General features: G+C 44.6%; 1 protein-coding gene across 4 annotated transcripts in view; it reads left to right on the plus strand.

The window, feature by feature from the left end:
• The first annotated feature begins 3,262 nt into the window (after nt 1–3,262).
• The window catches only part of LOC143330284 (phospholipid-transporting ATPase IH-like), a 28,495-nt gene continuing 7,467 nt past the window's right edge, over nt 3,263–24,290 (plus strand). For 3 of the 4 annotated variants that reach the window (XM_076746731.1, XM_076746727.1, XM_076746728.1), the window contains exons 1-23: nt 3,266–3,758; nt 11,368–11,490; nt 11,700–11,789; nt 12,684–12,764; nt 13,406–13,513; nt 15,937–16,065; nt 17,438–17,541; nt 17,655–17,705; nt 17,828–17,892; nt 17,982–18,063; nt 18,164–18,314; nt 18,417–18,614; nt 18,763–18,936; nt 19,627–19,793; nt 20,439–20,510; nt 21,206–21,279; nt 21,408–21,511; nt 21,820–22,001; nt 22,371–22,604; nt 22,932–23,109; nt 23,202–23,304; nt 23,658–23,803; nt 24,221–24,280. In XM_076746731.1, coding sequence (XP_076602846.1) covers nt 3,720–3,758; nt 11,368–11,490; nt 11,700–11,789; nt 12,684–12,764; nt 13,406–13,513; nt 15,937–16,065; nt 17,438–17,541; nt 17,655–17,705; nt 17,828–17,892; nt 17,982–18,063; nt 18,164–18,314; nt 18,417–18,614; nt 18,763–18,936; nt 19,627–19,793; nt 20,439–20,510; nt 21,206–21,279; nt 21,408–21,511; nt 21,820–22,001; nt 22,371–22,604; nt 22,932–23,109; nt 23,202–23,304; nt 23,658–23,803; nt 24,221–24,280 — 2,715 coding nt within the window. In that variant the 5' untranslated portion in view covers nt 3,266–3,719. Of the gene's footprint in view, nt 3,759–11,367; nt 11,491–11,699; nt 11,790–12,683; nt 12,765–13,405; nt 13,514–15,936; nt 16,066–17,437; nt 17,542–17,654; nt 17,706–17,827; nt 17,893–17,981; nt 18,064–18,163; nt 18,315–18,416; nt 18,615–18,762; nt 18,937–19,626; nt 19,794–20,438; nt 20,511–21,205; nt 21,280–21,407; nt 21,512–21,819; nt 22,002–22,370; nt 22,605–22,931; nt 23,110–23,201; nt 23,305–23,657; nt 23,804–24,220; nt 24,281–24,290 lie in introns of all 4 variants that reach the window. The other variant, XM_076746729.1, reaches the window with a different exon arrangement.

The raw sequence follows: 24,290 nt of genomic DNA on the forward strand, positions 1-24,290 counted from the left end.
GAGATACAGAAAAAAACACTTAGTACAAGATTTTTGAGCTTCATGCTTTACTTTGAAACCAGTGTGTGGCCAATTTGCATTACGTTTGCAGCCAAATGTCCAGTATATTGATAGACATTAATTATGTCAGGCACCGCAAACAGAAGCATCTGTGGTTACATTTTTAAACTCTAATGATATAATAGCAGTCAGCTCTGTAGCTTTTTGTACTTATGGCTCTTACACTTGATGAGTGATAAATAATCATCCAGCATATTGTTCTCAATCTATGTAATTCATATGCCCTGCAGCAATATCCAAAATAAATGCAGCTGTTCCTCACAAACATCATCCCATGGCACATATTTTTTATTTCTCACAGTCAGGGAGGTTCACACAGGGATAATTCGCACCTACAGCATAATAGGATCCACTGTTTGGGTTGACAATAGCACAGAATCAGCAGCTCGCTCTGCAACAAGAGCTGCAATCATTAAACTATACAAGAAAAAACTATACTGCAAACCTGTTCACCAATGAAAAACATCATTGGGAGTTTAAGGTTTAAGGTAACAAACAATGTCGACATATAAACTGGGTGATTGAGATAAAACTGTCCTAAGTTTTCTTTAAAATATTACAACAAGTAGCTTTACTCATTCCACTAGAGCTCCACTGGAGCTTATGGAGGTCCAGGGAATTAATGCACAAGTCTAAAAACAGATTATCATGGGACGGTCATTTTGTACAATCCACCATCATCTGCAGTCATGAACATGCCCCTCGTGTCTCTGGAGAATATAAGAAACAAAAACTATTTCAAGTTATTAAAGTTTCACATTTCTTGATTAACACTCAATGTTATGTCTCATTATTGTGAAAAACTGTGTGCTCATACGCATTTTGTAGATTCTGCCCACACCAGACTGAAGGCAACACGAGGAAAGTAACCCACTGCCCCATATGTAGCTCTCCCTTGCTCACACAAAAGACAGAAGGAAAGAATGAACAATGACCCAGTTCCTCCACTCGGATGGAACAGTCAGTCAGCTATGTGATAATCACAGCAACAGCAGTGGAAACATCAACCTCCAGCGTGTGCTTCTAACCGAACTCCTCTGCCAGATCAGTCCGTTTGGAAATCAAGGCCAGCTGCTCTCGTAGAAAAAAGAAATCAGACACAATCAGATTGGCTGATCGGTACATGATCAGATCGTTTGTTGAATTTAGATTCAAGCAATGAGAGATAGTGAGAGACTGGATGGTTAACTTCATTGCTCTGAGTTCATTGTGCAGCCTCTTCAGCATGCAAACACTGCAGACTGTGAAGTGAAAAAGTCATTTTATCAGCCAGGATTTAAGATGCATTTATTCCAAAAAGTCAGCTTTTCTGGTCGTCTTATTATGGCATACATTATGGTATTTTTATATCTGCTGGGTGGCACTGCAAAAGCTATCCTACATTTCTGACTACTGTTGTGCTTAAGGTGTGACAAATAAGTGAAAAGGGAATAAAGAGGCACTTTTATCTCCACAACATGACAATGACATAAAACACTGCATGCATATAATAGAGACAGCCTCATAAACAAAGAGCATGTTGTAATCTGTCCACTGAGGCGCATTCATCATTAGACACTAAGTGCCCCGGGGTCTTAAGGGAGGTAAACAGCAGCATCGTGCATTAGTGGGTCAGAGCTGAAAGTGCTGGATCCCTCTGCATTATTAATAGAGTCTGCGCTAATTGAAAGTCATAACTCCGCAAATGAAACGTCTGGGCCAGACATCACGCCCTGCCACCCTGCAGCCACAGGATCCCCCTAGATGGAGACGCAGCTAATTTTAGATTTGCTCATAAATGCAGTTAGGTTTTGTACGGTTTTTGGAAGTCAGATTGTGTGACAGCATGGCTGGATTGCTGTAGTGTAGCTGTAGTAAACATGAACTCTGTTACATAACGTAAAATGTGAGCTTTGGTCTTCGGACATGATTTTTTTCTGTAAATGTATTATTTTGTGTCTCATAATGTTTTTAACTTGAGTCATTTTGGTATCTGATATGTTGATGTGGTTTCTGTTGGTTTGTGGGTAATATGATGTCAACAGATCACCTGGTTTCCTGTATCTTTGCTCTCTTTACATAAAGGACCTTGGTGAAAACAAGTCTTAGACTTTATTATGTCATCTTTGACATTTTAGAGTTGTGTGTGATTTCCTCCTTCTCAAAATGTCAAATAGCTTCACAAATCTGATTAACAGCATGTCTGGAAAAGCATGGCAACGTAACAGGTACCACTTCCAGATGATTATGTGTGAGCTGTGTCTAATGACTTTATTAATGGCTAACAAATCATGTTCTGATTGTTTAAAGATCCGTTAAATACAGTTAATAAGAACAGCGTTCAGGTTGCAAGGCTGTGAAAACTCCTTTAGATTGTTTGGATACTTATTTCTACAAAGATGTTGGTACAATCTGGACCAAAATCAAATTATAACCCTCTTATCAACACCAACAACCACAGACTTGGTGATTAAAAGCCCCTTTTAAGTACATAGTAACAGTTACGACAACAGATTTGATTACTTATTAGAGCATGAGCATGTTCAATAGATTATAACTGCACTGTGACCACACGGAAAGCATCAACACCAACCAGAGGGATTTTTCAAAACAAGGCAACCCAAAATGAGAGAGAGCCTATTTGCATGTGCAGTCCCAGTATGTCTTGGAAACAAGCAGCTGGCATTTAGAGCACGTGAAACATCCCGGTCTAAATATACTCAGAGGTTAAAGTGTCATGGACATTATTTATAACATACATCTACTGACATTATGATGATTACATCAAAGAGAGAGACCTGACGGGGCCCAGTCACTTAGTACATTTACCCAAGCACTGTGCCTAAGTACAATAGTGAGGTACTTGTACTGCAGCTGTTTCACTTGAAATACGGTATTTTATACTGTGGTATTGCTGTTTTACTTTGTTAAATGATCTGAGCAACTTATGTCTCCATCTTCCACTGCTGACTGGTATTTACGGACTCTAAGTTTGTCAAATTCCTCATAAAACTGCCAAACCACAACCTCAGATTCTATTGATTCTGCTTTGGCTTCTGTACTTTTGCTCTGATTTTTAATCGCGAGTCTTGATCGATCGCCCTGCTTTCTGAACTCTGGGTCTTCTGCATGTGGAGATGATTTTTTATTTATTTTTTTTTTTTTTCCAGCGGCAGTTTTCAGAGTTTCCATGAGAGGAGAGGCGAGCTCGGGGCGCATGCGCAGCGTAGTCATCTGACGGCTGAGCGCTGTGGACGTTTCGCGTTACCGCTCCATCGAGGGCCACCGTTGTAGCACAGAGCGGGACGCAGGCAGCCTCCATGAGGGACTGTCTCCTGCAAGATTAAAGCCCTTTGCCAGGCGAGGAGTCCACGGAAACACCGCCCAGAGGTTTGGAGGTTTGCATGCGCTGAATCTCCTCTTGAGATGTAGCCAGCAGCGTGAGTGCGGCTTGTTGAAATCGCTCGGTCCTGCATGGCTCTTCCCGGGGATGCCATGAAAATCAGAACAGCCGACTGAGAGACCGCTGCTCCTCGCTATCACAGACACAGCGGCGGCGGCGGCGGCGGTGAGCGATGGATGCTGGTGGAAAGATCCACATTAGGTAGCGTTTACGAAGATCCAAGGAGAGCTGAACGTCTCTGTTGCACAGTTAAGTCGCCGCCGGAGCCGTCTAAAGGATGGATTTCACCCTGCTCCGGAATATCATCAGCAGATACGTAAGGGCCCCCCTCTGTCAACACTGTCACAACTGTAGCTGTGTGTGTGCAAGTGCAACAACAGATAATGCATGTTACATATTCCTTTTGAAGCTGGGTTTTGTGTTTGTTTTAATCTACATTCAGCTTGTGTTGGAAGTGAAATTGCACACCGCTGCCCTCAGAGGTGATAAACACTTTACTCATCTGCTTTGGCAGGCCGTGCACTGTGGGCTTTACAATGTTTGTTGTGGAGCTGAATGGGGAATGTGCCAGTGGCCACAGATGCAGTGATGGCTGGTGAATGTGTAGAATAGAAATGAACTTGGCTGGCCCAGTTACGTTGCTTGAGTGAGTTACAACATGCATGCATACTAAATGATCTCCTGGTTTTCCTGCTGGCCTGGTCTGCAGGGGATATAAATCCCAATCAGGACCCGCAGACTTGACAGGCCTCGCAGGGACTCACTCTGCAGCACTACTTTGGGAATTTTACACTGACTTGCACTCACTTCCAGCCCGATGGGGAGGTGAGTTGTGCAGGTTGAGCTATAGAGGGACATTAAAGATGTTGTCACTCTCAGAAGAGCAACACTTAAAGATGCCTCATCATTATCTGTAATCAGGGATCTGTGTGTTAGCAGGAAATGTCCACATAATATGGAGATGACGGTGAGCTCTAACCACATTACTGCTTGGTCTGTTCTGATCAGGCCGGTGCCATCAGCAGTCAGTGCTTATCGGCCAGAGCAGGAAGCAGCTGGTTGGTGGGTGGCAAGAATTAGAGAATAGGAACCAGCTCTGACAGGTGTGGTGATGTTCATCAGACTGGCTACCTCTGGAGTATCGTCACATCTCTGCAGAGTCTGCGACCCTTTCACCTGACCTTAAAACCGGCTCAGGTGCCGGGAAGATAACTATCAGCATGAGCGTGCGTGTGCATGCTTTTGTGTGCATTTTTCTATATGTTTGTGCTTCACCAGCCGCGTACCAATGAGTGTATGTGAGTGTGTATTTGCGTGCAGGCGGGTGACAGTGTGCAGCTTGACAGATGCTCCAGCAGGGCTAATATCAGGGGAAATCAGATCCACGGGTGAGGCGGAGAGGAGGAGGAGGGATGGATGGGGTCATTGAACACGCCCCTCATCTCTCACCCTTTTCCCTCTGCATCCTCGCTCGGCAACGTTTTGAAGTAGACAAGGAATTAATCATTAATTCAATTATCCCAATATTGATTTAGAATCGGAGGGATAGTTGATGTATATCTGGCCCTCTATTACGTGTGTATCACCCTCTATTAACCCTGCCATATTCTGAACAGCTGCTCCCCTAATGAGGCTACAGAGAAGAGCAAACATGAAAGGTGGTTAATATGTGATAAGCGAGGCGCCCAAGTCTGTTCTCTGGACAGAGAGAGCAGGAAACTCCCATCAAGGTCACTGCCTCGCATAGTTTTACAATTTTTGCTACCCCCACCCAAAAAAAAAGAGAGGGAGAAAAAGCTGAATTAGTAAAGCTTCTCCAGCCATGAAAGGATGTACTTGTGATTTAGTCCACTTTACTCCACTGGGCAAGTTTCTGAGCCTTTCACTTCATATCTTGTTCCCTTATCATCCTGTCATTGACTCGTGGGGTTTGTCTTCTGCTTGGCTCGTGTTTTGGTTTGCTTTGTTGGCTGCATTGTAATATATTTTTAAAAGACAACATATTAGATTTTGTGGGGTATAAGTTCTGGATTTATTTCCATTTGTGCTCGTGCTGTTTACACAGACCAACAACTGTAATGAAAACACAGGAAGACAATGTCTGACACTGAAAGACAGGAACTGAAAAGTGAAATCACTTGAGCCATCAATGAATGTCTCAAAGAGGCAGACGAGTTCAAGGTGTTGTAGACGTCCAGAAAAGAACGGTTGTATCACATAGTTTGAGATGACGAGATTTTTGCTTATTATTTCAGATAATTCAATGATTTCTCATTCATTTTGACCGCTAGTGCATCAGCTGTCACTGTGATGTGACTGTAGAGATCAGAATAACTGTTTGCTCTTATTCAGATCCAGCGCAGCGCTTTATAATGAGAGCGGCATTTCATCTTCTGAAGGCAGTGCTTTCTGTCCTGCTTATAAGCCTCTTTTCTCACTCAGGAGAAATTGCTGGTGAATTGAGCCTGGACAGTACGGTAAATTGTTTTTGTAAAGAAAAATACGGTGTCATGGTGTTTTGCAGTGCGTGAAGTTTAAGTGGGACATTTTGTTGCGTAATAACCTAAATCTGTTTAACTTTTCTCCCTGTGTTGGCATAAAAGAAAGGCTAAGCCTACATGTAATGAGATATACAATATAATATGCCTGTGTGTGTGTGTGTGTGTGTGTGTGTGTGTGTGTGTACTTGTACTTGCTGCATAGTGAAGACATTTTGGCCCATCCTCACAACTTCATAGGTTTGTTTGAACATTAAGACTTGCAAGTTAAGTTAGAATTAGAATTAGGTTAGGGTTAGGGTTAGGTTAAGGTAAGGTAAGGGTAAGGGTTAGGCATTTAGTTGTGATGATTAAGGTTAAGGTAAGGAGCTCAGGATGTCAATGAGAGTCCTCACAAGTATAGAAGTACAAGCGTGTATGTGTGTGTGTGTGCGTGTGTGTGTGCACTCTTGCTCTGGTATCTCAGCTGACCCTGGGCCAAGACATGACGGGAAGAGATTTTTTTATAATGAGATTCATCTGTAAAATGACCTCCTGTGATTTGAACAGATCCTGTGTGTGTGTGTGTGTGTGTGTGTGTGTGTGTGTGTGTGTGTTGGGTCAAGCGTTTCTTGTGTCCACGCCCTTCTCTCTGGTGCCTTTTTGTCATCTGCTAATAATAATAGCGATAGCGATGTCGTGATGCCTCCGACTGGCGCAAAGCGTGAGAACTGCATGAGGTCATGGTCTGGATTAGAGGGGTGCTGGTATGTGTGAGCGCTGCTGCTTATATTAAAGATTCACGACACTTCACACAGGCTTCAACGTGTTCTCTTATTTGTGAGGCGTCACTTTCATAAAAGCGCCTCTTGCGACAGCAACAGTTTGATTCCTATCAGCCCTATGCTGCTCTCACCTGCCCTCAGCTGGATTTACCCATGTCCCCCTCTGTCGTCAGCCTCCTTTACATCTTATCTATGAATGTATGAGCGTTATTCTCACAGACTTCTCACAACCTCAGCCGATGAAGGAGAAAGGCCTCCTTTTGATCTAAAGGGTGCCAGCGGGTCCCAGAAGGCTGAAGGGCTTCAGAAAGGTTTTTAGCAACTTTACAGCTCTTTGTGTCCCCCGGCTGGTGTTGAAAAGCAGGACACAACCTGCTGGATTACTGTTTGCCACATTAGCTCACCGCTACAAACAGTAAAGGGCAGTCTATTCCTGTCCGCTGCCCCCCTTGGAGACGGGGCCCTGGCGGAGAGACAGAGGCTGTAGGTGACAAAAACACACAGGATTTGTGTTTGGGTAAAGCTTTGCCCGCTGGCCTCTGTGTGTATCAGAGAAAACAGCCATGCGTCGGCGTGCTGGCTCATGAGACTTATTTTGTCTCCCACAGCGTGCCCCAGAGACAGAGCTTTCATTATAAGACACAGTTTCAAGCCTGTATTAGCATGTTGTTGGTATTAAACGCATGACAAAATGAGAAAGAGGGTTTTTGTTGTTTTTTTTGGGGGGGGATTCAGATTACGGTGGCGGGAGAAAAGGAGAGAAGAGAGGGAGGGAGAGGAGAAGTAGCACAGCTGGATTAAAGACTTATGTAACAGTTGGATCACAGCAAGTCAAGTGGGAGAGGAAGCTGGAGCAACAACAGAATACACATTTCAGTAATCTTCTCACGATTATCCTTTGATTTTGTTGCAGGTATGTAGTTATTGGCGTCATCGGTCGATGGTGACTGTCGGCGTCGGTGTGGAGACAGTGTGTGCAGGCAGAGGGTCACTCTTTTTTTACATTTTCTCACCAAAACACATCTGTTTTGTGCCTGCATCCCACAGTTTCTCCAAAACATCATTGCCTGGTAAATGACTCTAACAGCGGCTGGTGCTTCCTCTCCGTCGCTACGTCCTCTCTCCTTATTTCAGTAGTTTCTTCCTCTCTGCTGCTTTTGATGTTTACTCTTTGATTCAGCTGTGGTCCAAAAATAAAAAAAAATAAGGTGTCCCACAGAGACCACAGTCTAAGACGTCCTGGTTGAACCAAATAAAAGCACGTGGAGATCTTCAGTATCTTGTCTGGATGAGTAACACTTCACATTTTGTCCCAAAGTCTTATAATCTCTTGTCAAGAACAGTTTCACAGCATTAAATTAATGAGAAAATCCGACACATTTGATCTTCAGTCTATTCGCCGCATACTGTGTTGCCATGGTGATTAATGGCGAATGAGTAGCAGTGGAGTGCATGTTGAACAGGTCGCCCGCTTCCTCTTCAGCTGATCAAGGTCTCCAGGCTCCTTTTATCTGTGCTCAATGCTACAACAAGCTTCACGCATTCTATTAATAAAAATATTGAAATAATTTCATCTGCTTGCTCTAATTTTCCACAGGAAGGATTTTCTGAGCAGCTGTTCTCTTTCATTGGACTGTTTGCTGATTCCAAAAATGTTGGGACGCTGCGTACGACTGATCCTTTTTGACACACACTCAACAGAAAACAGTGCGAAGAAAATATATTTAACGTTTGACTTCATTGGCGTCATTGATTTTTGTAAATGTCTGCTTATTCTGAATTTGATGCAGCAACATGTTTGACTGCATTCCTGTTTATTCATGTTTTATACAAAGAAAATATTTTTACAGTCATTATTTTACATTGTCTATCTTCCCATTATGTTGACATTGATGCTCAAATCTCTCACTTCCTGCCGGCGGGTGCTGTGCAGTCATGTTTTGTCTGTCTCTACGTCCCCTGTCCAGTTAACATGAGCAGTTCATTAAGGAAGAGCTCAGTCACAGGAATTTGATCTGTGAGTTAATGAGGGATACCTGCTCGGCGTGCTGCTGCAGTGCAGCACGGCGGGACAATGGAGGAGGGGGAGACATGATCATTTAATCAGGCCAGTTAATGGTCTGTACCTTTTATTACACCTCTGTGGGAGAAAGGAGCTACATCATGGGGACAGCGTGGATAGATTACAGCACTGCCAGGGTCAGGGGTTGCTTTTCCGCAATGGAGATATACGCGTCCGTACGTCCTGTTATGTCAGAGGGACGGTAGAAAAGGCCGGAGCTAGAGAGGCTGTCGAAGCCTTTAAAACAGCAGACCTGCTTCTGCTCTCCGGATCCAGAGTTTAAACGGTCCAAAACCGTCGGCCCAGACGGTGCACCGCTGCACAGCTCCGTCCCGGCCGTGAAAGAAGTTGCATTGGTGGGATGTTTGCTGTTATCGAATCCATCTTGTCGTTGCTGATGATTGATGGTGGTGTAAGACCAGCCTCTCTGCGAGTGAGGCTGTGTCAGTGTTGTTAATATAGACAAAGCCTCCATGTCCCGCAACCAACCAGCCAGCCACTTTGTCTGATGGAGCGGCCGAGTGCAGAGGGAGCAGTGGGCCGGGGGTTGATACGGATCAGTGAGGATTAATGATCAGATAACTACAAACCACAATGCGTTCTCTCTGTGCCTTTTATCCATCGCTCTCCCACAGTCACGCTGTCAGAGCGTGATGCTCTCTGCCAGGACGTGGAGGGAGTGCAGGGACAAAACGGTGCCGATAGAATTATGAGGGGACGATTGATGGAATCGGGGAAGAGGCCGCACTCACGCACCACGGCGGCCATTTTCCTCTGACATGCTCATGGTGGGACGCTGTTATCAGGAGGATAATGTCGTGCTGCTGTGTGCGTTTTACTTCCAGGCTTCAGTCAATGTGTCTTAGGTGTGTGTTGATGTTTCATGACTGATTTGCACATATCAAACAGTAGAGTAGCTGCTGTGGTTTGGAGCTGGTTGAATACTTACGTTAGCTGTTGTCTAATAGTAGCTCATGAGATATCAAATATGTTGTTTTATCTTGAAATATGGCACAATCTGTCTCAACCTCCTGCTGCTTGCTCTCCTTCGATCTGCTGCTCGTCTTCCACCTCACTTTCCATCTCTCTCTTTCCATTTCTCTGGATCTCCCTGCTTCGTGCTGCCCCCCCTGATGTTTTGGAGGGGTCTCAAGTCGGCGGACAAGCACCTGTAGATCACTGTGGAGAAGTTTGAATCTGTGACTTTTCGCTCTTGCGAGTCGCCGTTCTGACGCAGATTTTTCATTGCAGATGTCGCTCGTAATGATGGGGCTTCTTCTCAGTGAGCCAGATCGTTTGGCTCAGCTCAGCGATAACAGTCGGCTGTTTGGGCTCTTTATTGAGCACCGCCTCTGGCTTTGATAATTCAGCCAAATTTAGCAGTGTTCTGACCCATGTAATCATCCTAAACCTCATCATTTCCAGAATACCACAGTTTGACTTTCCGACTTTATGACAGATGTAAGTTTATAATAGCGTTCAAGTTAAAACTTCCTAGAACTTCTGGGTTTGAAGGTCAGTGAGAAGACCTGTGGACACAGAACGTTAAAAGATCTGCTCATTGGCAGGGACGAGCGACGTCTCTGCCAAAACGTTGAGGACATTTTAAGCGTTGAAGCACTGCTCCCACAGAAGTGCTTGTCCCAGAACTTTTCTGCTAATGGTCAACACTTGTGCTTTGAGCTGTGTCAGGCAGGCCGCTTTGCCAAAGGCTACGCTCACACTGCCCACTCAGGCCAAGGCGTGAGGAGCCATGTTGGAAGCCAGATGGAAACAAACAGCTGAATGCTGTGGTCTCCAGACTCTAGTATTTTTTTTTTTTTTTTTGTACTTGGAGAGATCTCTTCCCACAATAGCGTGTAATAAAGGACACCTTGGAAAAATATGTGCTGCGTTAAACTCCCAGAATGCACTCTGTTCGTCCTCAGGGAGCTACTTACTGTAGATGTAATATAGATGAGACATGAACTGAGATAGAGGTTTGCGTGCGGGCCAGTGTGCTCTCTGTATTTTTGCATCAAGGCGTTGGGCTGTCGGAGTAAAACCAACAGAATGAGTGTTGTTTCTGTGTATCTGTGGAAAGAGAATAATCGAAGGATGGAGCAGACAGCGCAGAGGTCCTGCAGGAAGAAGTGAAAAGATAAATGACAAATCCACACGCGTGACTCAGAGCCCATCTCACCTACACACATCAACAGACACACACTCAGCCCTCGGCCACCCGCGTGTTGTCTGTGAGCCTGTTAATTAAAGGATATGACTGAAGTCGTGCAGCAGTGTTGTGTGACGTTATGTTTAATCCTGGACAGCAGGGAAAGCTTCATTTGGAAAAAAAAAGAAAAAAATCTATAAATATATTATATTAATAGTCCAGACTGTCTGCATTTAGTGGTGAAGAGATGTTAATATGACTGTAAGGTGTTGGTGAGGGTGGATGACAAAGTGAGCTGTTTAACTGAGTCAGTGTGGTCTTGATAGTGTAAGCCTGAAGTAGCTCATGAACAGTAAGACACACGTTACCGACACTGCACAGTGTGAGTGAACCCGTTTTTTTCTCTCTACCTGTTTTGCTATTTATATCTCCATCTCTCTCTCCATCAGTGTGTGGGGGAGGAGATCTGGGTGGACAGTCGGACGGTGTACATCGGGCATAAAGAACCCCCTCCGGGAGCTGAGGCCTACATCCCTCAGCGTTATCCCGACAACCGCATCGTCTCCTCCAAGGTGAGCGAGCCGCGGCCCGTGAGTCAGTGCCGCAACTGCGTTTACCATCACGCTGTTCTTTCTTTTCAGATTTAGACAACCAAGTGATCTGTTTTGTGGCCGTGTTTTTAAAGATGACACATTGCACTGCTGTTTGTGTTGCGTCACTGTGCATCACCACTTCCCTTCGTGTGTGTTAATGATGCTGCTGCTGTCACTGTGTCCCGCAGTACACCTTCTGGAACTTCATTCCCAAGAATTTGTTTGAGCAGTTCAGAAGAATCGCCAACTTCTACTTCTTGGTCATATTCCTGGTCCAGGTGAGAGTTCATCCAGTAGTTGTTGCTGCATTTTAGTAGTCAGTGAGTTTACTTGACTAGCTTCTCTTACAGTGTCCCATAGAAGCTGCTGTCTTTAAGCAATCATGAGCGCGAGCCAATCAAACAAGCTGCTGACAGTTTAGACCCTGCTCTCTTGGTCCCTGATTTCAAAGTAAGAGTAATTATCCAAGATTAACAGTTAAATCCTGCGCCTGTGTCTGACATTACCTAGATGAGGATTACCATAATTTGAATCTGCTAACATCATATTATCCTTAAATACAGAGTGTTGTGCCGCTCAGTGTCTGTCCGTCTGAATCAGAATCGAAGAGAAACAGCTTTCTCCTTAAGACACTGTATTGCACCAATATTGAATAGCTGTGGAAGGATAAAACTCATCAAAGAAGGGGAGGAGCATACGACAGCGTCTTCACCAGCAGGTGCATCAGTGGACCAGAATGCAGCAGGGCTCGGCTGGTTTGTGTGCTGTGTGTTTTATCAGTAGCATGTGAAATACTGCACTGTCTTCATGGGACAAACCGACAAACAGCACAGTTTGTTTTACTCCTCCTTCTTTTCAAAAGGTCCTTCTTTGCTGTTATTACTGGTTACATCTGCACATGCACTGTCTCTATAGAAGAGGAAATGTTAAAAAAGTTAATGATCCCCGAATGCATTTTTCCTGTAAGTGCAGATGGAGAAAGTCAAAGCAGATTTGATTACCTGGATAATTTAACGTTGCTCGACTGGAGCCTGATTCCTTATTACAGAAGCTTTTCCTTGCTCTGCACTTCTTTACTCAGTGTTGCATTACTTGGCATCCTCTCCTTCCTGTTGTCCCCCTTTCATCCTCCACCCCCTGCATCTTCCTCCCACCGCTCCTCTCCCTTGCAGCTTATCATCGACACCCCCACCAGCCCAGTCACCAGCGGCCTGCCCCTCTTCTTTGTTATCACTGTCACCGCCATAAAACAGGTAGGACACACACAAACACGCTCACATTTCTGGGAAATATTGCCCTCAACGACCCCCCCATCCTCTCCACACACACACACACACACACACACACACACACACACACACACACACACACAATAACACACTCTCTCTACCAATCAGCAGCTCTATTATCTGTATATATACACATTCCTCTCTCAGCGAAAGGACATGCCATTGAATATGTCTGGTGATGTGAGAAATATGATAATGAATGGTCTCCTCTGTTAATCACTCTAGCTGAGGATCCCATGCCCCTGGGAGATGCATCCTCTCTACTGCATCCTGCTACTGAGGGATGGGGTACTATCAGTGATAGATGGAGCTGTTCTGGCTAAGGAAGCCTGAGCTTTACTGGGACATAAATCTAAAACATGACATGTTGGCTAGAAATCCAGGAAACAGGTCACTAAGCTCAGGGAGCACAATGCTAATTAATTACAGAGTGTGACTTTCACCTCTCCCCCTCCGTCTCTCTTGATCTCACACTACGCTCTGGCCCCGATTCTCTCTGCACAGTAATGTATATTCTCTGTTTCGCCACACCTGCTAACGCGCACATTGGCTCTCTCTTCCTTACGATCCTGCTCTGTCTTCCTCCCTCGCTGCATCCCTCTCAGGGCTATGAGGACTGGCTCCGACACAAGGCCGACTGCTCTATAAACGAGTGTCCGGTGGACGTGGTGCAGCAGGGGAAGGTGGTGAGGACGCAGAGTCACAAGCTACGGGTAAGAATGGCCTCATTAGAGCAGTATAGCACCTGAGGCCACAAAGCAACACTACAGTACTGCTGCATAGCTCACTTTTTCTATAACCGCCTCTCACACTCCCCCTCCCTCTTTCTCTCTGCAGTCCTCTCGAACTTTGTTTCCTTCCTCTCCTGCTCTCTCTTTTCTTTCCCACCAATTAATTGCCCCTGAAACTGTAGTAGAGGAACAATTATAGTGTCCCCTGGTGCACCGTGCAGGAGCCTGTTGGAAAATGAAACAGGACCGATGTGTTTCATGAGTTAGGATATTCCTGTCGTCATCTCTTGATGTTCTCTTACGCTATTCTGATGCAACAGCAGATCACTGCTTGGTAGTGCGGCTCAGTCTAATTCTTGAAAATGCCTTATAATCCGTCTCTATAGACCTCTATTATATCAAAACCCATGTTTGATACTATTTATGGCCGGGCAGTTTTTTGGCAGTAATGTTCCACGTTACACACATTCTGTCATTGCTTTTCTGTATAGTAGTTCTCATAGTTACTGATAGAGTCTGACTTTCCCATGTTGGATTCGTATTGTGGACCAACACACAGGGGTTTTCATGTAACATGGGCCGTTTCAGAGGAGTGTTGATTGCACTGTTTAGTCTTATATGTTAAAACAAAGTGACACATTTTGTTTGGCTGCTCTGGAAGCCAGTTTGCTCTTTTGCATTTCTGTCAGACGACTTGCGCATGCCGTGTTTGCTGCTCCCAGTGGTCGATTAACAGGAACAAAACTCTGGGGCCTGTATTATTGGTACTCACTTGCAGTTACCACTAATAACCACAGGGGCCAAATCAACCACGACTGAAGGAGTAGACTGGTGTTATTATATATTTTTGTTACATCTACCCTCAGCTCCAGGCCTTTTCATCCCCACTGAACATGTAAACCCTTAAAAATGTGTCACAAATATATACGTTTTCCTCTTAAATTTTTTTTTATAAAAGGCAAACAAATCTCCTAAAACAGCTGCTAACTGTAGTTTTTAGAAACTGTTATTCAGACAGTAGTAAATGGTTCACTTGTTAGGGACTATTTTTCTGACAGTAGGGCAGTGTGTGTGAGGCTCAAAATAAACTACATTGCCCGTGTCCATTGTAATGAATGAGCCCACCACCCAGTGAACATGTGTGCCTCAAATATGTGTTTTGCTTAGTTTTTGGTCTATTGACGAACAGGCACAGATGCAACTTACAGCACTCCAAATTCTAGCTGCTGCTCTCCTGAATACACGAGCTCAGTCCTTTTTTGTGGACTTTCAGTCAGCGCCATTAGACCTGTAGCAAACGTGGTTGCCGTCATTAGCCACAGTAGCTCAGAAGCTCAGTGAATTCATGTACTTAATTTATAATTATAGTCCTTATTGTCCCTACTGGATTTCTGAGATTCTTTGACTGCGGTGAGTGCTAAAATGCTCTTAAATTGCAGAAATGTAATTTAAAAACCCTGATTCAACACCGGAAATGAATGACTCCCAACAGGACAGACTGCAGAGTGCAAGAATGGCAGCAATATGACAAAGTAAATAAGACACCCATCGGTATCGTTTGTTGTTTTGACGCGAACCAGCTTCGCCAAGCTGTTACTCAGCAGAAATCTATCTCTCCTCATCCCAGCGTGAATTAAAATGGAGGTGTCATGCTGGGTAATGTGTGTGTCTAGCTCAGCACCTCCTATGGAGATGTATAGATAGGGTGTATTTCAGTCTTGTTTCACCATTGTGGCTGTTTAATGGGTGCAGGTACGTCTGATTTCTGCTGCGTCTGCTGCTCCTGTCAAGTGTGCAGAGACTGTGGGAGATGTTGAGGATCAGCTTCAGTACAGCTGCCCAGCCTTAAAGGTTAAAGAGTCTCAGAGTTTATGTTGCCACAGCAGTAGTTTTCCTTGAATTTCATTGGTTGAGAGAGACGTGTTACAAACTCTCCTTTGGTCTTTCACCGTCCCCGTCGCTGTCCTCCTCTCTCTCTGGTCCTTTCTTTCTCCCTCTCTTTGTGTGTCTTCCAGCGCTTTCTGTACCAAGGTTTCTCACTCCCGTAGATCAAACAGAGAGGATTAGAGTGTGAATTGGGAGCAGGAATAATGATGAATATATTAATCATGCAAAATCAGAGAGCGTGTGTCATGTGTATGGTCACCGTGGAGATGGGATTTATCAGAGCTTAAGCTGCTCCGCTCGCATAATCCGTTATGCAACTTCTCAATCCTTTGAAAAAAAATAAAAGGAGGAAAAAAAAAAAAGGAATGGTAAAGGATGAGCAGACGATTACGCGCAGGTCTGCCTTTGTCTTGTGCTCTGTGTTTATGTGAACCTCTCGTCAGAATACTTCATTTATTATTGATGTGGAAGCCATTAAAGGGGTGTGTGTGTGTGACGTGTCTGTCCCGCTCTGCCAGGTGGGGGACATCGTCGTGGTGAGGGAGGACGAGACTTTCCCATGTGACCTCATCCTGCTCTCCTCCAGCCGCCATGATGGGACCTGCTACGTCACCACCACCAGCCTGGACGGGGAGTCTAGTCACAAGGTGCCAGGACGAGCGCAGGATGTGGATTAGACGTATTTTTAACTCGTCTTTAGATTTACCATCTTTGATCCCAAAACAGGGAAGCCTTATGATTCAGTGGGTCTTTAAAAGCTTAAAAAAAAATAAATCGGATAAATTTCAGGCCTTTTAAAGGGCAGAAAGTAAAACAAAGTCCTATTTTTTATTTATTTATTATTATTTTTTTTTTATCAAACATTAACTCTGAATGTCCAGCCATGGATTAATACAGCACAGTGCTCTGTATACTAAACACATTTGGAATTTATATATCAATTAATGTCGCTGTGCTTTTTATTTATTTATTTTTTTAGCTTTGCCTGTTTGTTTTTAATTAGTTTTAAATAGTATTCCACGTAGTCATCATTAAGACTCACAAAGCTGAAACAATTAGTGAATCAAATGATTAATCTGTCAACAGATAATTAATGACATCTATTCTGATTATTGATTTAGGGCTGCGACTAATGATTTCATTGTTGGTGAATCTGCTCGGCCTAGAAATTGTTATGAAATCTTGAAAAATATTGTCATTATTTCCTGAATTTCCCAAAGTGACATTTTTAATTTGCTTTTTCAAAACCAAAACATGTTTGGATTTCTATCACATTTGAGAGAGCATTTGAGAAGCTATAATCAGATTTACAAAACACATGCCAATTCATTTTCTCCTAATCTACGAATCAACCAATTGTTTTACATTTAAAATGAAAAAAAAAAAGGAACATTTAGGTCCTTTTCTAAGCAAAAACGTCAAACATTCCCTGGTTAGTATCATCATTTGGTGCTTTTCTTCGTCATGTGTGAACTAAATATTTTTTAGGCTGTTACTCAGTCAGGGCTTAAATAAACTGTTTTCTGACAAAGATTAATTGAGAAAATAATCAGCAGATCAATCAGTAATGAAAGTAATTGCAAGCTGCAGCCGTGCACTTATCAGTCAACGCGTGAACACAGATGCACAGAGGCATAAAGGTGTAGGTGACACCTGGTCACGCACAGCGTTTCACCTTTCCACTTCTCCTCTGATGTTCGTTGATGTCACTCACAGGAGCCACGCATGGCTGAGCACACACACACACAAATATATCCCACAGTGTACTCCACCGGCCCTCCTCATACATGCCCCAGGGATGACCCCCTGATGTGCTCACCATCCCACATGCTGTCCCCTGGTGACCCGGGGAGCGGTCTGTGACAGCCCACCTCCCCGGCTCTCTCAGTCATTTAGAAAATCTGCAGGAGGCCAGGCTGAAGAGTCAAATGAACCCTGCTCTCATTAGTGGCTGTCGGTGACATTTTCCTCTGTTGTCCTCTTCTTCTTCTTCCCCCTTCCTCCACCTTTCTATCTCAGACCTATTATGCTGTACCAGATACCATGGCCTTTAGAACGGAGCAGGAGGTGGATTCGCTACATGCCACTATTGAATGTGAACAACCGCAGCCTGACCTCTACAAGTGAGTGTGACGCGCGCTCACTGATGCGCACATATGATCAGCTACAGCCTCTGAGAAGCAGTTCTTCCCTTGTAGCTTCTCTTGATTTTATTTTGCTGTGACTTTTCCTGTAGATTCGTGGGACGCATCAATATTTACAAGGACAAAGAAGAGCCTGTGGCCAGGTGAGTGTACCTCATCCATGTTATTAGTTACAAGGTATACCTTTTATTTTTTCTCAGTTAATCAAATGGCTTTAATGGTGTCCCTGAAATAAAGACAGAAGGTTTCTGTTCTGTTCTTGCAGACCACTTGGAGCTGAGAACTTGCTCCTCAGAGGAGCCACACTGAAGAACACACAACATATTTACGGTAACAGCATGTTCTGTTTTACGTCTCCTGAATGTTTTTGATTGAGAAAAGGCTTATTGTCTCGTTAACTCTGTATTCTCTCCCCTCAGCTGTTGCGGTCTACACTGGTATGGAGACCAAGATGGCGCTGAATTACCAGTCTAAATCTCAGAAGCGCTCTGCTGTAGAAAAGTATGATCAGCACCTCCACTGTTTTCACTGCACGGTTTAGATTTGTGGTTGTTTGTTTGAGCATTTCCTGCTTCCTCTTCCCGATCTCCACTCTCCGCAGGTCGATGAATGCCTTCCTGATCGTGTATCTGTGCATCCTGATCAGTAAAGCGGTCATCAACACTGTTTTGAAATACGCTTGGCAGTGGTCTCCTGACCGAGACGAGCCCTGGTACAACCACAGGACCGAGAACGAGCGCCAGCGCCATGTGGTTTGTTCACCAGCCTCTAACTTAAATCCACTTGACGCCCGGTCCCAAATCTCATTTCTCTAAAACCTCATAGCCATTATCTTTCTTCCTCCCGTGCTTCAGGTGATCCGAGCTTTCACAGACTTCCTGGCCTTCATGGTCTTATTTAATTACATCATCCCGGTGTCTATGTACGTGACGGTGGAGATGCAGAAGTTTCTGGGCTCCTATTTCATCACCTGGGACGAGGAAATGTTCGACGAGGAGCTGGGAGAGGGAGCTCAGGTCAACACCTCCGACCTGAATGAAGAGCTGGGACAGGTACAAGAGCGTGCACACACACACACACACACACACACACACACACACACACACACACACACACGCACCCACATTTGCATCCAGTATCTGCATTTACACTATTTGCAGACGTGCCCTCACCCTTCCCTTTCTCCTCCTTCCCTCCCAGGTGGAGTATGTGTTTACTGATAAGACGGGCACTCTGACGGAGAACAACATGGAGTTTATTGAGTGCTGTGTCGATGGGAACGTCTACATTCCGCATGCCATCTGCAACGGCCAAATCCTCAGCGCTGCCTCCAGTATAGACATGATTGATTCCTCACCTGGAGGATACAGGAGAGTGAGTATGTGGGTTTGACAAAGCAAACAGGCTCCTAAATCCAGCCTGAATAGACTCTTGGCTGTGCTAACTGCGACCAAATAGAGCTGGAGACGAGAGTGAAGAAAACTTTAGCATACTTCAGTCAAAAAAACGCTTCCAGATTAACATGTCACAATGTCAGACAGGAGGACTATTAAACTAATTATCTCTGGCATTTTGTTATAGACAAACACCTGTTTTGCTCATTTCCATTGCTGATAAACACAGCAGGGATACAGCCTGTATCCAGTTCATGAAAACTCAACATTTTCTGTAGAACTCTTAAGTGTTTTCCTGTCTAACGTGGGGAAAAAGTGCTCTGGTACAGTGAGAAGTGATGAGCCATGCATTTCTGCCAGTGGCACCAGTGATTTGTTTAGATTTAATAGAAAAAAAATTGTGTAGTCAGCATGAGTGGCTTAGCCACCACATTTGACCAGAGAGAGGAAGAAGAGCCAAAACTAAAATGTGCACAAAACTTTAGAATCGAAGATTTCATGGATATGCTGCCTTATTGCTATGCAATCCTGAGAAATGTTGACAAAGAGCTTCAGGATTAGTACAGACTAAATGTGTGCTTCTAGTGTCAGTGATGCACCTCTGAAATTAAGTGTTGCATTCATTGAAAAAAGGTATGAAGGATTATAATGTCAGGCTTTGTGTCTGCAGGAACACGAGGATCTGTTCTTCCGGGCGCTGTGTCTGTGTCACACGGTGCAGGTGAAGGAGGAGGAGACGGTGGATGGCATCAAGAGGGGCATCCACCAGGGCCGGCCCACCTCCTTCTACATCTCCTCCTCACCGGATGAGGTGGCTTTGGTGGAGGGAATGAAACGGTAAAATTGCAAAGAACTGTCGCTTCAATGTTCCTTGTCCCTACATTTCAGAGGGCTAGGATAAGTTAAAATTTAATGAATTGCTGTATTTATTTTGGTTAGAAATCCTTTGCAGTCAAACGCTGCTGTACCAACTATTGTTGGCAGAGCGAGGGTCCCATCACAAAGGGGTCAGCCAATGAAAAAGCTGAACCAGGTCATGCTTTGAAACCTTAATGCCGCAAACAGAGAAGAGAATGATCGCTGCTGTGAAAACTTGTGCTAGCTCAGAGCATTATAAACTGTCACCCACCGGCTTTAAAACTCATGGCTGTAGTATTCAAAGTGGACTTGGACCTGGATGGTATTTCATCCTCTCAGTGGTATCTGGAGCAACATGCCCACACCAACACAGATCTGTGTGTTTTTTTTTAAAGTGCTATTTTTGGTCTGAATGCGGCCTTAGACCTATGAAGACACATGGTCCAACATGCCAAATCACAGGGTGTTGCCCTCGTGTATTGCTTTCACAGATGTGAGACACTGTTGTAACTGTGCTCAGGTTGCACTAAAAGCACCTTTAACCTTTCCAAGTGAGTAATACAGCGTAGTGTAAGTGGATATTTTCTGTCAGACTTAATCTTTTCTCTCACTCTCTGTTGCCAGGTTGGGCTACACCTATCTGAGACTGAAAGACAACTACATGGAGATCCTCAACAAAGACGATGAGATTGAAAGGTCGGTCTCTGGAGGGTTTGTTGTGGTTACGCCACAGGAGATGCAACAGGAGTAATTCAGCTGATGGAATTGTGGTTGTGCATCAGCTGCCAGGAGAAAAACAGCTGTGGGATTGTGTTTCATGTGCTAACAGACTTTAGAAAAAACTACAACCACAAAAGAGTGAGGTGGAGGTTTGTTCTTAGAGAGCACTCAATCAGATCGACCTGGTCTGGAAGAATGAAAGGCAGCAAGATTCCATTAGAGAGTGGTTTGGGGGAAATTGTCTAATGTTTTGATCTGGAGGAAGTGTTCATGTAACTGCCCCTTCCATCACTCTCTGCAGTGGTCTGTCAATTGTGAGCTATTTTAAGGAAGCAAGGGAGCTGGAGAGGGGAGGGGTGTGCATCCAGCAAACTGGAGAGAATGGGAAGGCAGAAAGCTTCTCGACTATTCTCACACTTGCTGTTTGTTCGCGGGTTTTTTTTACCAGTTAAAGGGAATCTGAATCTGGCCAAAGCCTGGCCAAAGCCTGGGATGTCTGTTTGGCTTTCTGTTTCTGAAGCCTTATTTTCCACATCAACACATGAGGGTCCATGCTAGTTACAGAACACAGAAGACTTCTACACAGACAGAAACATGAGTGAAAATCTGAAACAGACATGAGAGAGTTAACAGAGAGAACTTCCTTCATGCCAAGACTGTCTCTCCTTCAGGTTTGAGCTGCTCCATGTACTGAACTTCGACTCTGTGAGGAGGAGAATGAGCGTCATCGTCAAGTCAAGCTCAGGTAAGACGAATGCTCACACACAGAGGTCACACAGGTACCAGTGCTTTGTTAAAACATATCATAAATCCACCATCAGACACTAGTTCTAACGGTTTGTCTGAAATGTTGTTTTCTTTGTGGGATCTCAGGAGAATACCTGCTGTTCTGTAAGGGGGCAGACTCGTCCATCTTTCCTCGCGTGGTGTCAGGGAAGGTGGAGCAGGTGAAAGCCCGGGTGGAGCAGAATGCTGTTGTAAGTGCACAGTTTGACTGGGACAGATATGCAACAGGTTTGATGAGATGCTGAGTCAGGCGTGAATATTATTCAGTGCAGTAGTTTTTCAATCCGAGCAAACTGTCTCTTAGCAGCAGCTCAATATAAGAATTCTTATTTTCATATTAGCATTGGCTCAATTTACCCACAGATAATTATCACCCAACTCTGCAGTTCCCCTCAGCTCCTCTTGCAGCTCATCGCCTCGGTTTTACGAGCCACAACTTCTCTATTCTGGCTTAACTCACAGCTCCGATCCCCCTCCCTCCCTCCCTCTCTCAACACAGGAAGGGCTACGGACCCTGTGCGTCGCTTACCGAAGGCTGTCGCAGTCCGAATACGAGGAGGCGTGTCATCACCTGACTGAAGCCAAGCTGGCCCTGCAGGACAGGGAGCAGAGGCTGGCGCAGGCCTATGACATCATTGAGAGGGACTTTGTGCTTTTGGGCGCAACGGCGGTGGAGGACAGGTTGGTCCCCGTGGAGGGAGGGAAGGGACGATTAATGAGTCGTCTTCAGAGTACTGTGAAGACTCAGAGGGCAAAAAGCTTCAGTCTGAGCTCTGTGCCACTTGTTTCCTTTTCTGCTATGTTAAAACATGAGATGTGCTCCAACAGAGTAGATTTCAGTATTGACCTGCAAAGGTAGTTTTCCTTAACTGATCGATCAGCTGCCTGACAGTTTGACTCCATAGTAGATAAACTGGTGATGGGCAGAGACACAGCTGGTCGTGCATTGATAAGTTATCACCAGTTGGTAATTGATTGACTGAAGTTTTGATGGATGCTTTTCCCTACCTCAGTGGAGGCTGAAACTCTTATTGACTTATTGACGCGCAGGCTGCAGGAGAAAGCCGCAGACACCATCGAGTCACTGCACAAGGCAGGGATGAAGGTATGGGTCCTGACAGGGGACAAGATGGAGACGGCAGCGGCTACCTGCTATGCCAGCAAGCTGTTCCGCCGCAGCACCCAGATCCTGGAGCTGACCAAGAAACGCACAGAGGAGCAGAGTCTGCACGATGTCCTGTTCGAGCTAAACAGGACCGTTCTCAGACAACGCTCTATTTCTGGGTATGGAATAATGCACGTGCATATCTACAGTGTCCTGTGTCAGTTATTATTGATTAGTCTGCTCGTCATTTTCTCGATGAATCAGTTGGTTTATACAGCATCAAAAGTCCATCACGCAAAATGAGACTGTCTTCAGAGGTCTTGTTTTGTCCAACCAGCTCTTTGAAAGCTGAAGATAATCAATTTACTGAAATGTAAGACATGAAAAAGCAGCAAGTGATGGTATGTAAGAAACAGGAGCCGTCGCATTCATCGAGGCTGCAGGCTGATCCATAACTGGTTGTATGAAAAGCTCCCTGTTGATTGGTCGGTGATGTTTGGTTCCAGGTTGTCAGTAGACTGCTTGGATTTTGGTCTGATCATCGACGGAGCCACTCTGTCTGCAGTACTGAAGCCCAACCAGGAGGGTGCCGGTCCCGGCAACTACAGGGAGATCTTTCTCGAGATCTGTCGTAACTGTAGCGCTGTGCTCTGCTGTCGCATGGCTCCGCTGCAGAAAGCACAGGTGAGAGACCCGAATTTGACTGTACAAATACACTCCGGGCTCATTCCTAAATGACAAGCAGCAGCGGTGACAGATTTCATTTCTTTTTGCAGATTGTGAAGCTTATTAAAGCTTCCAAGGAGCACCCCATAACCCTCGCCATCGGTGATGGAGCCAACGATGTCAGTATGATCTTAGAAGCACATGTGGGCATTGGTGAGCTTTTTTCATCCTTTAATATATAAACACACTGTTTCTATTAGAGTCTGAGTTGATTTTTAAAGCCCATTCTGATATCGATGTTTGAGAGTAAAGCAAATCTGATGAGGATGACATAAAAACAAAATAAACATTAAACCTGATTTTAAAATGGTCATGTATAATCACAAATTCAGCCAATAAAACATGTGTTCACTGCCAACATAGTCATTATATTTGTGATAAGCCAGGATTGGGCCACTTTTCTGCTGTATAGTAGTCTTTATAGTCAGACAGGTGAAAACCACCTTCTTGTTTTACACTCCTGGCTGAGCTTAATTCCTTACAGCCAACATCTTTCCTTCCTCAAGGCATCATGGGTAAAGAAGGCCGACAGGCAGCAAGGAACAGTGACTATGCCATCCCGAAGTTCAAGCACCTGAAGAAGATGCTGCTCGTTCATGGCCACTACTATTACATCCGAATTGCTGAACTTGTTCAGTACTTCTTCTACAAGGTACAAGACGAATGCCTTGTGTACTCCACTGGCTCACACATTTTAATCACTTTATCGTAATTCCCAGTGAAACACTGAGTTACAAAGAACCAGATTTTGCAGCGACTCTGACAGATTACCAGATTCATGAATCCCCGGTGCAACGTTCTCTCCTGGATTCATGGCTACGATGATCAGTGTGGGCGGCTTCCACAGCATGCAGTGCCCTGCCAACTGATTCATTTTTTCCTTTTGGCAGGCCAGCTCTTTGCGGCCCACTCAGTCAGCTTATAGCACACAATCTCTGCATAAACAGAAATGTGTAGATAGTGGCATTTTTAGATTCTTCAAATCTCTTCACGTGTACTTGTCACAAGCTTATCACTTTCTCCATTTGTTTTTTTTTTTTTTTTTGTTTCTCCTCTTAAATCTTTCCAGAATGTATGCTTCATCTTCCCTCAGTTCCTCTATCAGTTCTTCTGTGGGTTCTCCCAGCAGGTAAGTACTC

This window comes from Chaetodon auriga, chromosome 13 (assembly GCF_051107435.1).
Source record: "Chaetodon auriga isolate fChaAug3 chromosome 13, fChaAug3.hap1, whole genome shotgun sequence".
NCBI classification, from domain to species: Eukaryota; Metazoa; Chordata; class Actinopteri; order Chaetodontiformes; family Chaetodontidae; genus Chaetodon; species Chaetodon auriga.